Here is a 12,067-nt window from a genome sequence, read left to right as displayed (position 1 = left end):
CATAACTGCAGATGACATCCTGAGATATGCGAAAGGCACGAGGGCCGCACTCCAATAACTTTGGCAATCGACGATAGAGGCATACGTCGGGTCGTCCCTCAGTACGCAAGGGAAATTAGACAAATTCCGAATTGGCACTTGTTAAACCAAAATAAGTTCGATGCTTTCTTACCGTCAGTTACTGAAATGGCATGTGGAGCGTTAAAGGCAGGTGGCCATATTCGGCAATAGACTGGAAATTCATTTGCTCTGGCGCAATGAAGCCTACAACTATTGGGCAATGAATTTACCAGCTCCAGGAAGCCAAAGCCTCTACATTTCGCCATCTAGAGCACAAGACTCTGTCATTGTCAAGGCAGGATATCTACTCCGGACAGCTAGGATCTCTGACAGAACTCTTTATCTGACCGGAGATGTCAATGCAACAACGCATGTGGAAGTGACCTCAACACCAACGGTCGTATCATCCATTGCCTTCTATGGAAAGAGGCTTAGAACAACTGACAAGGGTGGACGGCTGATTGGAACAGTGACCTATCATTCTCCTCATATATCCCTCCCTCCATTGAAAGACTGGCGATATATCAACTCCCTCCCAGAAGTCGACTTATCATATGACGACAGTGACTGGACACATTGCAACAGAACAAAATCCAATAACCCACGGAGTCTATCAACCCCAGCATCTATGGCTACCAAGCTGGCTCACTACTCTATCGCGGCATATTTACCGCGACTGGCTCCGAGTCGTCCATCTGCTTGCTCACCGAAGGCGGCTTTGCATACGGCCATTCAGCCTGGCTAAACTCCACATATCTAGACTCATGGAAGGGTAGTCACAGTGACCTGTTCTATCACTAGATATTTTAGCTCCCGAGTCCCCTGAAAGGCAGCGCCAAATACACTAAAACTGTTCTCATCGACGGTATGGGTCTGGGTTTGAATTTCCCTACAAATATCCAGACCATGAAAGAACACCGTGGAATTTTGGACTATGAGCTGACTGGCCGCGACAAGTCATCCATCTCCTGGAAACTGACCGGCAACCTGGGTGGAGAAAAATACCGAGATCATACTCGGGTACCTATGAACGAGGGAGCACTGTTTGCCGAAAGACAAGGGTATCATCTCCCTGGAGCACCTACAGAGCTCTGGAAGGAAAATTCCGTGACGGATGTAATCCCAGGTCCAGAAGCCGGTTTTTACGTGACTGAATTCAACCTCTCCATGCCCGTCGGCTACGACATCCCTCTTAGCGTTGTGTTTAATAGTAGCGCTATATCGAAACCTTCAATGCCCGCAAAGATTTGGATGGCAGTTCGAGAAATATGGTATGTTGAAAATCCTAACTTCATTTCATCCCATCTGGAATCGCTCTATAGACTGACATTGGCGATCTAGAACGCTCGGGAGTCCGACGTCATTCAAATGCACGCTTCGCACATCACAGCACCTCAATCCTCCTCTCCCCTCGAAGCCGTGCCACGGTGACGCTCCCGTCCGGACCGCAGACGCGTTACCCGATCCCTGAAGGCATCCTATACTACAGCAGGCCCAATACGCTTGCTATAACGATATGGTCTCAGGAGGCCAGCGCGTTGGAACTAGGGGAACTAGAACTAAGTGTCGATGCGGTTGTTCAGAGTGGATATGAAAGACCTTCTCTTGTTGAGGGGGAACGCTACGCCGAACGTAAGGGAGGTTACTAGGTTTATTGCTCATAGGAAACATTTACAGGACTTAGGTCCAGCCTGGACTGATATGCATATACTAGGAACATAATCATCAGGTAAAATAAAGGGAACGCTTCATGCAGGTATGAAAGAGGTGGTCGTCAAAATTCGATTGCTATCTAACAATATTAGGGGGATGTCCCGTCGTATAGTACCTACGTCAAACACTTGATATCTTAACGTAACTAAAAGGAAAGTCGGGACGGAGTACGGTTGTAAATGCCCCTGATCAGATAGGAGTCTTTATTGTCTACCCGAGTATAGACTAGGCGCCCTGCGGCAGTATGTATGGTCAATAGTATGATGAAGGTGAGAACTTCCAGCAAATCGAACCGAGTCCGTAACCGAGAAGTCAAGTTGCATCTGACCTAGTAGATTGACCTAGTCTTCACTGCTACCCAGGACCACGTCACAAGTCTCTAATATACAGACGCTGGCGTGGCTAACTAGGCCCGAGTATCGCAAACCAACGGTGCCTCTTCAATCATATCCATCATCGGAAGACTCAGTACTAGAGACACAGGGCGCCTTGGCGGGGTTACAGACAAAGTCCATGAATGTAAGTGCCCCAGTTGCGTGTCCAATAACCACCCGGCCGCTTCGAACAGCAATAGCCCCGCGATACTCATGAGGAAGCCAGAGCGCTTTCTCGTCCTTGAGGTAAACCCATTCGCCATTCTCTACCGAGACCACCTCACGATGCAATACACACGCCCCTTTCGCTTTCGACGCCTTGATGTCAATTGAGCCGAGGTTGGTTGTCAGGTACTTGCCATCCTCTAAGAATGAGAGGTCATCGACTCCTTCAGCACCAGGTAAAGTGTATTGTACTGTTCCTGAAGCGGTAGCCCAAAGCTTGATTGTATTGTCCCTGGAGCTCGAGGCGAGTGTCTCGGTATCCGGTGAGAATGCCACGGCGGTGACGAACCTCGAGTCTTGGAGACAGTGCTCCAGGCCCCCCGTGGCGGTTCGCCAGAGTTTCAATGTCCTGTCAGTGGATGTAGACACCACGAAACGCTCATCCGGCGAGAAATTGACTGTTCTGGCTAGATCTGAGTGGCCGCGTATGACGCTTTGGATGGCTCCGGTTGTGGCATTGAGGATTACGATATTTCTATCCCCGCGCCAGTTGGCCAGGGTCTTTCTTCCTTCTTCGTCTTCTTCTCCTTTAGTCTGGGGATAGGGAAATGCTGAATATGTGGCGACTAGTTTGCTAGAAGGAGAAAAAATAAGCTTTGCGCGGGAGTAGAGATTGTTTGTGGCTTTAACCGAGTGTAGCAATTCCTGGGAAGCTGTGTTTCTGAACTCGAAAGCGTCCCTGAAGTGATAGGCCACGATCTTACTATCAGGGGAGAATTGCGCTCTCTGGAGCTCGTCGGGAGGGTCACCAGGAAAACTGGAATGTATCAAAGCGCCGGTGGTGGTATCCCAGATCATAGGCCTTCTGGAAAACCCACCAATAAACAACAACAGCGTGCTATCTGGTGAATATAGCAAAGCATTGATCCCTGTCTCGTTGTGTGGGAGGATATGTTGCAGGCGTCGGGTATCCCCGTCCCAGAGCCGGATTGTATTGTCGAGTGAATGTGATGCCACCTGTTTCCCGTTTGGTGAAAATTCTACCCTCTTCACGACATCCGTATGTGCATCTTGATTGCATTCGGAATTGACGATGGTGGCGTCCCAAATCTTGACTGTGCTGTCTCCCGATCCAGAAGCTATCAGTTCGCCGCCAGGTGAGAAGACAACGCAGTTGATCATCGCGGAATGCCCTTTCAGCGTACTTTGTAGCGTTCTGGTGTTCAGCTGCCAGACTTTTGCCCCGTTGCTGTAAGACCCCGACACCAGCTGTTTCCCGTCGGGAGAGAATGCCAGCGACGTTACCGAGGCGTGGCCATCGAGGGTACAGTGCAGAACCCAATTGTCAGTCTGCCAGATGCTTACTGTGCCGTCGCTGGATCCTGTTGCAGACAGGGTACCATTGGGAGAGAATGCCACGCTGTTGATACCGTTTGAACGTCCGCCGAGGGTATGCTGTAGAGCTCCTGCTATATCCCACACCTTCGCCGCACCATCTCCTGAGGTGGACACAATAAAGTTGCCGTCCGGGGAAAAGGTCACGGATTTCACTTCCCCCTCATGGCCTATTATGGTATGCCTCAGAGTCCCTGTGGTGTTCCAGAGTTTGACTGTACGATCTGCGGACCCAGACACGACCAGATTGCTGTCCGGAGAGATTGCAACCGAATCCACCGAATCATCGTGGCCTTTTAGTGAGTGCTGCAAGTTTCCCTGGCAATCCCACAGCTGTATGCTGCCGTCACTGCAGCCGGAAGCTATTAGTTTCCCATTCGAAGAGAACACAAGACTATTAACCCAACGTTCGTCTTGTGTTAAGCCCTCTTTTGGGAATAAAGCGGATATAGAGAAACCCGAGCTCTCGACATTACGATCATAATAACTAGAGTCTACCACTCTTCCGTCGTGCGAGAAACATGTATCTTCAACTTGTTTATCACGCAAATGCAGTTTTTTCCGTAGGGTCCCTGTGCTGTTCCAGAGATTGATCGTACCGTCAAGAGACGCGGAAGCTATTGATTTGCCATTTGGGGAAAAAGCGAGGTCGACAACTGAGTCTCGGTGATCATCCAGCGTTCGCTGCAGAGCCCCTGTCGTGCTCCAAAGCTTGATTGTTCGGTCCACAGAAGCTGAAGCTATAATTTTTCCATCCGGAGAAAATCCTACACAGTTTACCCAGCGAGAATGGCCCTCGAGGGTCTGAAGTTCAGGGCTCCAATTCTCTTCAACACTCGGTAGTCGGGAGATCCAATGAGGGATATCTTCCATGAACATTTTCCTAGTTAGAGCTTGTTGCGGTGCGAAAATAAGACCGGAGCAATACAGCTGCAACGGTGCTCTTTCGGCAATGTGTGCATTTTTCAGGATAAACCGTTTGGCATCCGAGAGAAGGAGAGATACCGCATTGTTGGTTGTAGTCTATAATGTATTGACGTCAGCCACTTGCTTAGCCGTGCGTTCGAATAGTCTCAATACTCACAATTAGCAGTTCAAGCAATGCAGTGACAGCGTCAACGGCCTCGGATATAATTCCCAGAATGCTCATCGACTCTAGCCAATGAAGAAAGTGCTTCTTCAGAAAGAGATGGACTTGCTCCAAGTTCGCCGCTGGTGCTGTGCTTTGAGTTAAATGATAAACCCAGTAACGACAAGCGTACTGGAGGGCATCTGGGAGAAAGCTTGCGATAGAGGCAGGGTCTATCTCATCTCGGCTTGTCCCATAACTTGGCAACCTGCAAATATTCTTCCTTAGTGACCAATTCATGATAGTGAGACAATGACTGGCTATCAAGCCGTGTTTCTCTTTCTTATCCACCCAGAATTTAGATGTGGCTTCGTGGGCTCTCGTGCGATTATCAACGAGATAATCATGAAAGGACAAATGTAGGGCCCGTATAGGTAGATGTGGATCATCAGGTACGCTCAGAACTGAATGAAATGAATCCAACCGATTGCTGATATCTTCTTCCGGTATCCTGAGAAGATCTGCAAGGGCACATAAAGACAGTGGATCAGCAAGAAGAATAATCACGCCAATAATTTTTTGAAACTCTTCGACTAGCTGCTCCATGTCGCTTTCATCCTCGGTGAGAAGTTGGTTCAGGACCGGACGGTATGTCTTATCCATCTTAGATCCCGAGGGTTCTGTAAGAAACTCTTGCAGTCGCTTCTCTGGGTTGAATTTCCTGTCAGCCACGAATCGACACACGGTGGCTGCAAAGATAAAGAGCGGAACAGCCATCGTTGCTAAAGCCTCGATTCTTTCCTCTCCAGGCCAGCCCGGGGGAAGATCACGCCGGCGCTTCTGCCTTATTTTAGAGAATTCTTCTCTAAGATATAAAGTGATGTCCTGTTTTATCACATCATCGGCCAGATTCTGAAGGATGGTGTTCTGATAATCGCTCTGATCAATTTGGTCGAAGCTGAAACGGATGGCCGAATCTGGCCTGGTTGTCACGAAGAATCGGATCACCTTCTGAAGCCTGGGTAAAAGCTCGAGGATGACCTCCACGTCTTCCTCCCGTTCGCACTCATCCAGTGCGTCGATGACAATCACGGTAGGAGTTGCCGCTTGGGCCAGATCCACGGCGAGTAACGGCTGCAGGAGGAGCTTGTCAAACTGCTCCCGAAGCGATTTCGCTGAAATAGTAGGATCATTCTCTATCGCTTTTCGAATCCCAGGGATTGTTCCCGGAATATGGACCGCTAGTTGCTTCACGACTGTTGGAAAGAACCTTACTGCTGAGCCTCGATCTCCCTCGCCTCTTTTGAAGAAGAAGCTTGCCCCAAGGATGCCGTCCTCCTTGAAGAGTCGAGCTACCGTCCTTGCAATAGTGGACTTGCCCGTTCCTGCCATGCCGCTCAACCAGAATATGCATTTGCCCCCCGAGCTTCCCCAGTTCTTTACCTGTCGAAGCAATTCTGTTCGTGTTCCAGGGAGGCATTCATTTTCATGTTGGTCTCTGAAGGAGTCGAAACATGCGCCATCAGCAAAAGGCAGATTTAGCATGGCAACTGCTCTGCCTACGTCTTCGATAGCCATTATCAATTTGTCAATATGAGCAAGGATGGCCTCAGCCTCTGCTTTTCGATGCAGGTGCTGGTCTAGAAGCAGCCAGAGCTGCAGATGTAACTCCTCTTCGTTGATCGAAGACTTGAGCTGTATGAGTGGCTGACTCGTTATAGCTGTTATGCTCTCCATGACATCTTTCCCTATATTAAACTGTTGGATCCTGCGCACCTCGGCCGCATATCGCAGTATTGCCACATAAACCCGGACGATCGATCGGTCCTTTTCGGCATTCGGTATCTTCGGGCCTCTCTCACAATAAAGCTGCTCTTCGATAAAGGCACATCGAGTCAAAATATCCGCCAGGTACGCTGAAGAGTCGAAAAGAGCATCCCGCAGGTCTGCGTGGTTTTTAGCCATCTAGATTCTTAGCCAATCGCTCTGCTGTATCGGTAAACAGGAACTTACTGTCAATGCGAGGGACACTATCGCCCAGGCGCTTGAAGCATGGCCGGTTGGATCGAATCTCACGATGTTACTGACGGTATCTTGAAAGGACAATGCAGAGTTCAGTATCTTGTGCGCCGTTGCTCGAATAGTGATTCGGCTCCCTTGGCACTCCTCATACTGTTTTTCAGTTGTTTCAAGTACCCGGTTCAGTATTTCCTTCGTCCGTGAATGGCTGTTGTGAGGCTGAGTTGGTGTCGCCGGGAGGAGTGTTGACAGAGTATTCTGCTCGGCCTCGCTTAACCGGTCATACGCCATCTTCCAATGATCGCTTGCGCCATAAACGTCGTTTTTGGTATCGGCGAAGTCCCTTTCCCCGCTCGCATTCCCCATAACCTTTGAAGTAGTCGGCGCCGCAGTTGGGGCTTTCTCTTTGCTTCGCCGTCCCAGGGCACTCTTGAACCGTCCCAGCATCTTGTGTTTTTCCATAGTTCAGAATCAGGGGGATATCTGTGTCAAGTCGCGGGATGAGATCCAAGGTGCGATTTGGTTGCGAGAGTTGCTATTCGCAAGATTAGTTGGGCTGATAGAATGTGGGGTAAGAGGACGTTAGCTACTTTGCAGTTTACAACCTCGCTTAGACCCACGATAGTGCAGCAAGACAATTGGCTAGGTAATGGTCTCCATCAACTACGGGCTACAAAGAGCCGCCTGCACTTTTAACATGTCATATCTTGGAATTTCAAGCGCTGACTGACAACACCACATTCTTTGTGGGCACTGAGAGTCTGAAATAGTCAAAAATGAAGCCAGTTTGATTTAGGAAGCAGTATATATTGGAAACTGGCTAAGCTTGGGGACTGATCAATGAAATGCTGTCAACAATGGTTGATGGGGACTGTCTAAGAACAGCTCGGCGTCTGGGGAGGAGGTTCATGGCGCGCTGGGTGTCATTACCATCACATTCGGGTCTTCCTGGAACCATCGGCGTGCCAACGCCAGGAAACCAAGCACCTCACCCGGACCAACTAGTGCATAGCACAACGACGGCTACCATCCTTGAAGAGCCGGTTCTACTCCCCCCAAAGCAGGCGATCAAGGCTGGCACCACGGCCATATCAATGGCGACCTCTGTTTTAGTCAGCCATTCAGTCACAGGTAGATGCTGCATCTAACTCAGTTATATATCAACCATCCAGGTATGTTATTTATATCTGGCGGGTTACCCTAGAACTGAGCAATAACTTGATATAATGCTAGTAGCCAGAGCTGTCACCTGCCGTTTACCGTGCTCTCCTGTCAAGACCACTTTCGTCGGTGTCGATGGGGGTCCTTAGGTGTAGGACTATGATGACGTAGACTATGGCCATTGAGCTCCGAGGCAGTAGCCGCAGTAAGTCTATTGATATTTGACCCCTAGCTGCTCTGATCCCAGTTTCCTGCCCTGGAAATAGATAGAAAACTCCGTGGAAGCACCGGATGGCACCATCTAAATCGTATAACCAAAGCTTTTACACATTTGACCGTTTGCGCCTTCGTAATCCTCAAGATCTTCGTAGCCACAGCCATTGAGATTAAACTTGATGCTGGAAAGCTCGTTGGCATAGCCTGTTCGCCGCTTCGGTGGTGCGTCGCCCTCATGTTTGTATATCGTACTGGCGAAACTGGCCGAGTCGAACTCACCACTACTGCCGAATAGCCAAGGCCTGCACTTCAGCAAATTAAAAGTTAACTTATACTATGACCAGGGGATTTCTGCTGATAAGAGAATAAGAAAGAGACAAATAGTACAGTGATGTCATCAGAATTCTCATCTCGAATTCCTGAGCCCGGTGGCCAGGATAAATACCAGCGCCGCCGTTGCCAGTATTGGTAACCGGCGTATAATTTGGGAGAGATAGTCAGAGCCTCTTCAATTGCCCATAATGCTCGTTAGTGCTTTCCATTTCGACAAGGACAGACAGGGCAAGGGGTAAGCAGGTAGTGAGGCCGTACAACAAATAGGATTAGGCAACACAGCAACTCTTGCTTTATAGTTTAGTATTATTGCATGAGACTTGGAACTAGGTATTTAGGGATGGGATATAGATGAAAGAATTAAATGTAGGCTTGTAGTCCCTCTTGTATAATTGGCTGTCACTGCTGCTGTAGACCCTCAATGGCCGTGTGTGGCCCTCTCTTGAAGCCGGAACTCTGCCGCCCCTTTCGGGTTGGCGTCAAATGAATGCCCGGCTGTAGGGGTGTTTCATGAAGTCAGTGTCGACGTGGCATGTAGCGATTTATATGCCTGAAATTTGATGTCTTGGGGCTCAAACAAGCCGGGCACCTGATCGGGTTACGGTAGCCTGACCGCGCGCTCAACTATCCATGATCCATCCAAGGTCTGTTGGCACTTGCAATCCCTATCTCACATCGTCACATTCGGATTATCATCGAAGCCTGAATATGTACATCATAACTTGTCATTACCTACGCTGCTATACATGAACTCCTTTATGCAAACACATCCAAATCGGATTGGCCCGCGAGACCTATACATGAATCACAACGAAAATAAACCACAAAAGCCAAAGTCAACCCAGATGAGCAAATAAAGATTAACATGCACAAACCGAATATATATATATATATATATATATATACCGTCGCAATGTTCCGCCTAAGTCTGACCCAAGATAAAAAAAACTTCCAGATATGCACCCAACGCTACCATACATCGAATTGTCGAAACCTAGCTGATGTGGTCGACAGATTCTCCGCTCGCGTTCAGTGTTCAACATTGCCAGCAGGGATCACTGATAGAAGTTCCTTTGCGTACGCAGCGGCTGTGACAGATGCACGTCCTTGCCAGTGATCGTTCTTGTGCGAGTCGGCGTAGTCCGAAATGCCCCGGATGACAAGACAAGCGAATGTATCCACCAATCCCCCTGCTTCCATTTCAAAGCAGATGTTTCCATGTTGTTGGGCTAGCCGGTCTCGAGTCATACCATCCTTCACCACCTGGTCGACTGACGCGATAAGCCCGTAATGAATCTGAGGAGAGCCGTCGTTTCTTTGATTCCGCATAATCACGTTTCGCTGGTCGCAATAGTTGCATAAACTGCAAGGACTTGAATGTTTATAAGCAGCATGGAATAGCTGATCGCGCTCTGTTGTCGTGAACTTATCTCCCATTGACGGTTGCCGTTCTACCATCTTGGATAAGGTTTCCTGAATCCCGTTTCCGCTGATATAATGCTTTGACTTAAGCTTGTTGACTGCATTCAAAAGCATATCAGGGGGTCTATTCAGCATGCTTGTGTATCCAGAGTCGATACTGCACTGCACTATTGCCCTCGAGTTCGAGCGACTGGTTGGCACCCCAACCACCACATCGCCTAAGCAGATATCGGCCAGGCTCGGAACTCCGCCGCCAATGCCTACCAAGAGCCCAAAGCGGATCGAGGGAAAGGTAGAACGCATTCGGGCAGCTGCAATTGCGGCAGGAACAGCACCAGTCAGCCCAGCTGGGAGACATGCTATCACAACATTATGCGAGCTCATGCGGCCTAGGATATACACGTTGTCATCGGATTCCGGGGCTGGCAATTCCGGGTGCACCACGTCAAGCATTGCACTCGCGGCAGCCATTTCAACGGAAAGCGCAGATATCCATCCGACAGTGTAATCCTCATGGCGAAGGATTCGGCGGCGAATATTGCCCGGGTCGATTTGAGTAGCTCCTCCGACGATCGGCGCTTTGTGCGATTTGGCGGTGCGAACAGTATGCGATCTCGAGTCGTCTACTGCATTGTTAGCAATTCTTGTTGCCATCATCACAGGGATCTCCTTACCGAGGGAACGTGATAATATCATGCGATTGTGCGGATCGCCGGCTTTCTCGCGCAGTCCCAGGTCTTGCCTGACATCCTCGACTTCTAACCCACCTTCTAACAGCCATGGTATATACTGTACAATAGCGACGAGTACAATAAGCGACAGCAGTAAGAAGATCATGAGGTTTCCTGCTTGTGTCCTGATAATCTCCGTGACAACACCGAAGCCGAGCATGGTGAGGAATAATGTGCTGACCTTGCACCAGTCTGGTATTAATTTGACAACAATGGCGGGTTGCGGCATGTGCAATCGGTGGGGGTGCGGCCGCCAGATCGGGGGCCTCCATTCGGAAACCGGACGAATCCACTGGGGAAAGCTTGGATTTTGCGATTGACTCATGGTGGACATGTCTTCATTCCACGCTTTGGTCATGAAAGTATCAGGATGGAAATCTGAGATGGAGATGTTGTCAATCTTCGAGGTGATGCCCCATGTCAGGACCTGTAATAGAAAAAGGTAAGCGGTTAAACGCGACTTGGTCTACCTGGAGTCAAACATACCACCCTCTCTGAGATATAAGCTGTGCCGACGGCGGTTCTTGTAAAGTGGTCGAGCATGACTCGCTTTTGGATAGGCATTCTTTGTTTGGCCGATGTGAAATGGCCCTTCGCAACCTGAAGCATGGAGGCAAGGAGCTCAGTCTCGGGAATGCTGAGTAGATGGCAACACGGCTCATCGGTGAAGAGAGCTTTGGGTGTATGCCACTGAAGCACGATGTGAATCATGTCAGCCATGGCCGGCGAGGCTGCGGTCGAAGGTGTGGGTATATCGAAGAGACTTAGAAAATGTAAGTTTGCTCAAACTATTGCAGAGGAAGGATATACATAGGGCTTGGTTAAGTTGGAAGGTACCTGATGGTACTGGGTATAATGATATCCTCAAGATGAGTTCGGGCCCTAGCAATATTTAAATATGCTTGGGGCGTGACATGGAGTTGCACAGGGTCTCCCCGCTCAGCCGCTCCGAAGTCGCAACGACTGGCAGCCTTGCTCCCCTAACTTCAGAGTATGAATCATATGTCTGGCAAAAACGGACCGGGCCGATTATGGCACCGGCCTTAAAATAGTCTACAGGTAGCTGTCTCTGGCTCATACGTCACAGCCCAACTGTGCCTTAGCATTAAGGTATTTACTATGGTAGCATAGTGGAGTTGCAAGGATCTCCCCGAGGCCCCGCTGTGGTCCACCGATCGCTCTAACCCAGATACTAGCACTGTGTTTGTCGAGACGTCAAGTGTACTACTTGCTGGAATTTCCGAATTTGTCCTATTTGCGGCTCTCTGAAATGCGGGAAATGGCATAAGTATTCCTGTGCTACTATCTGCCGATTCAATTACCTTCTGTCGGGTAAGTGTAGAGCAATTCGCTGTCGGATTGCTAGAAATATATATATCGGGGCTACGCACGGGTAACTATTCCCATAC

General features: G+C 49.3%; 3 protein-coding genes across 3 annotated transcripts; 1 reads left to right on the top strand and 2 right to left on the bottom strand.

Moving 5' to 3' along the window:
• Positions 1 to 966: 966 nt before the first annotated feature.
• BDV17DRAFT_291267 (beta galactosidase jelly roll domain-containing protein) lies at positions 967 to 1,709 on the top strand (the record flags this gene model as incomplete). The annotated part of the gene is made up of 2 exons (XM_073762107.1): positions 967 to 1,331; positions 1,451 to 1,709. 2 exons carry the CDS (start codon positions 967 to 969, stop codon positions 1,707 to 1,709), a joined length of 624 nt encoding a protein of 207 aa, XP_073615779.1.
• Positions 1,710 to 2,213: 504 nt separating this feature from the next.
• Positions 2,214 to 7,293, bottom strand: BDV17DRAFT_298409 (uncharacterized protein; the record flags this gene model as incomplete). The annotated part of the gene is made up of 5 exons (XM_073763685.1): positions 6,790 to 7,293; positions 4,792 to 6,741; positions 4,365 to 4,730; positions 3,191 to 4,025; positions 2,214 to 2,995 (listed from the first exon to the last, which is right to left on the bottom strand). Exons 1-5 carry the CDS (start codon positions 7,255 to 7,257, stop codon positions 2,214 to 2,216), a joined length of 4,401 nt encoding a protein of 1,466 aa, XP_073615778.1. The 5' UTR covers positions 7,258 to 7,293.
• A 2,042-nt stretch (positions 7,294 to 9,335) lies between these two features.
• BDV17DRAFT_263141 (nucleoside phosphorylase domain-containing protein) lies at positions 9,336 to 11,165 on the bottom strand. Its single transcript, XM_073757870.1, has 2 exons — positions 10,602 to 11,165; positions 9,336 to 10,550 (listed from the first exon to the last, which is right to left on the bottom strand). Exons 1-2 carry the CDS (start codon positions 11,014 to 11,016, stop codon positions 9,535 to 9,537), a joined length of 1,431 nt encoding a protein of 476 aa, XP_073615777.1. The 5' UTR covers positions 11,017 to 11,165; the 3' UTR covers positions 9,336 to 9,534.
• Between the last annotated feature and the right edge of the window lie 902 nt (positions 11,166 to 12,067).

The sequence above is a fragment of the Aspergillus undulatus genome (assembly GCF_047715775.1).
Source record: "Aspergillus undulatus strain CBS 261.88 unplaced genomic scaffold BDV17scaffold_23, whole genome shotgun sequence".
In the NCBI taxonomy this organism is placed as follows: Eukaryota; Fungi; Ascomycota; class Eurotiomycetes; order Eurotiales; family Aspergillaceae; genus Aspergillus; species Aspergillus undulatus.
This window is presented reverse-complemented; position numbering and strand designations above follow the sequence as displayed.

Coding starts and splice junctions, on each gene's coding strand:
- BDV17DRAFT_263141 (XM_073757870.1), bottom strand. CDS start 11,016: ATGACCAAAGCGTGGAATGAAGACATGTCCACCATGAGTCAATCGCAA. Junction 10,551..10,601: donor GATATTATCACGTTCCCTCG/GTAAGGAGATCC, acceptor ACAATGCAGTAG/ACGACTCGAGATCGCATACT.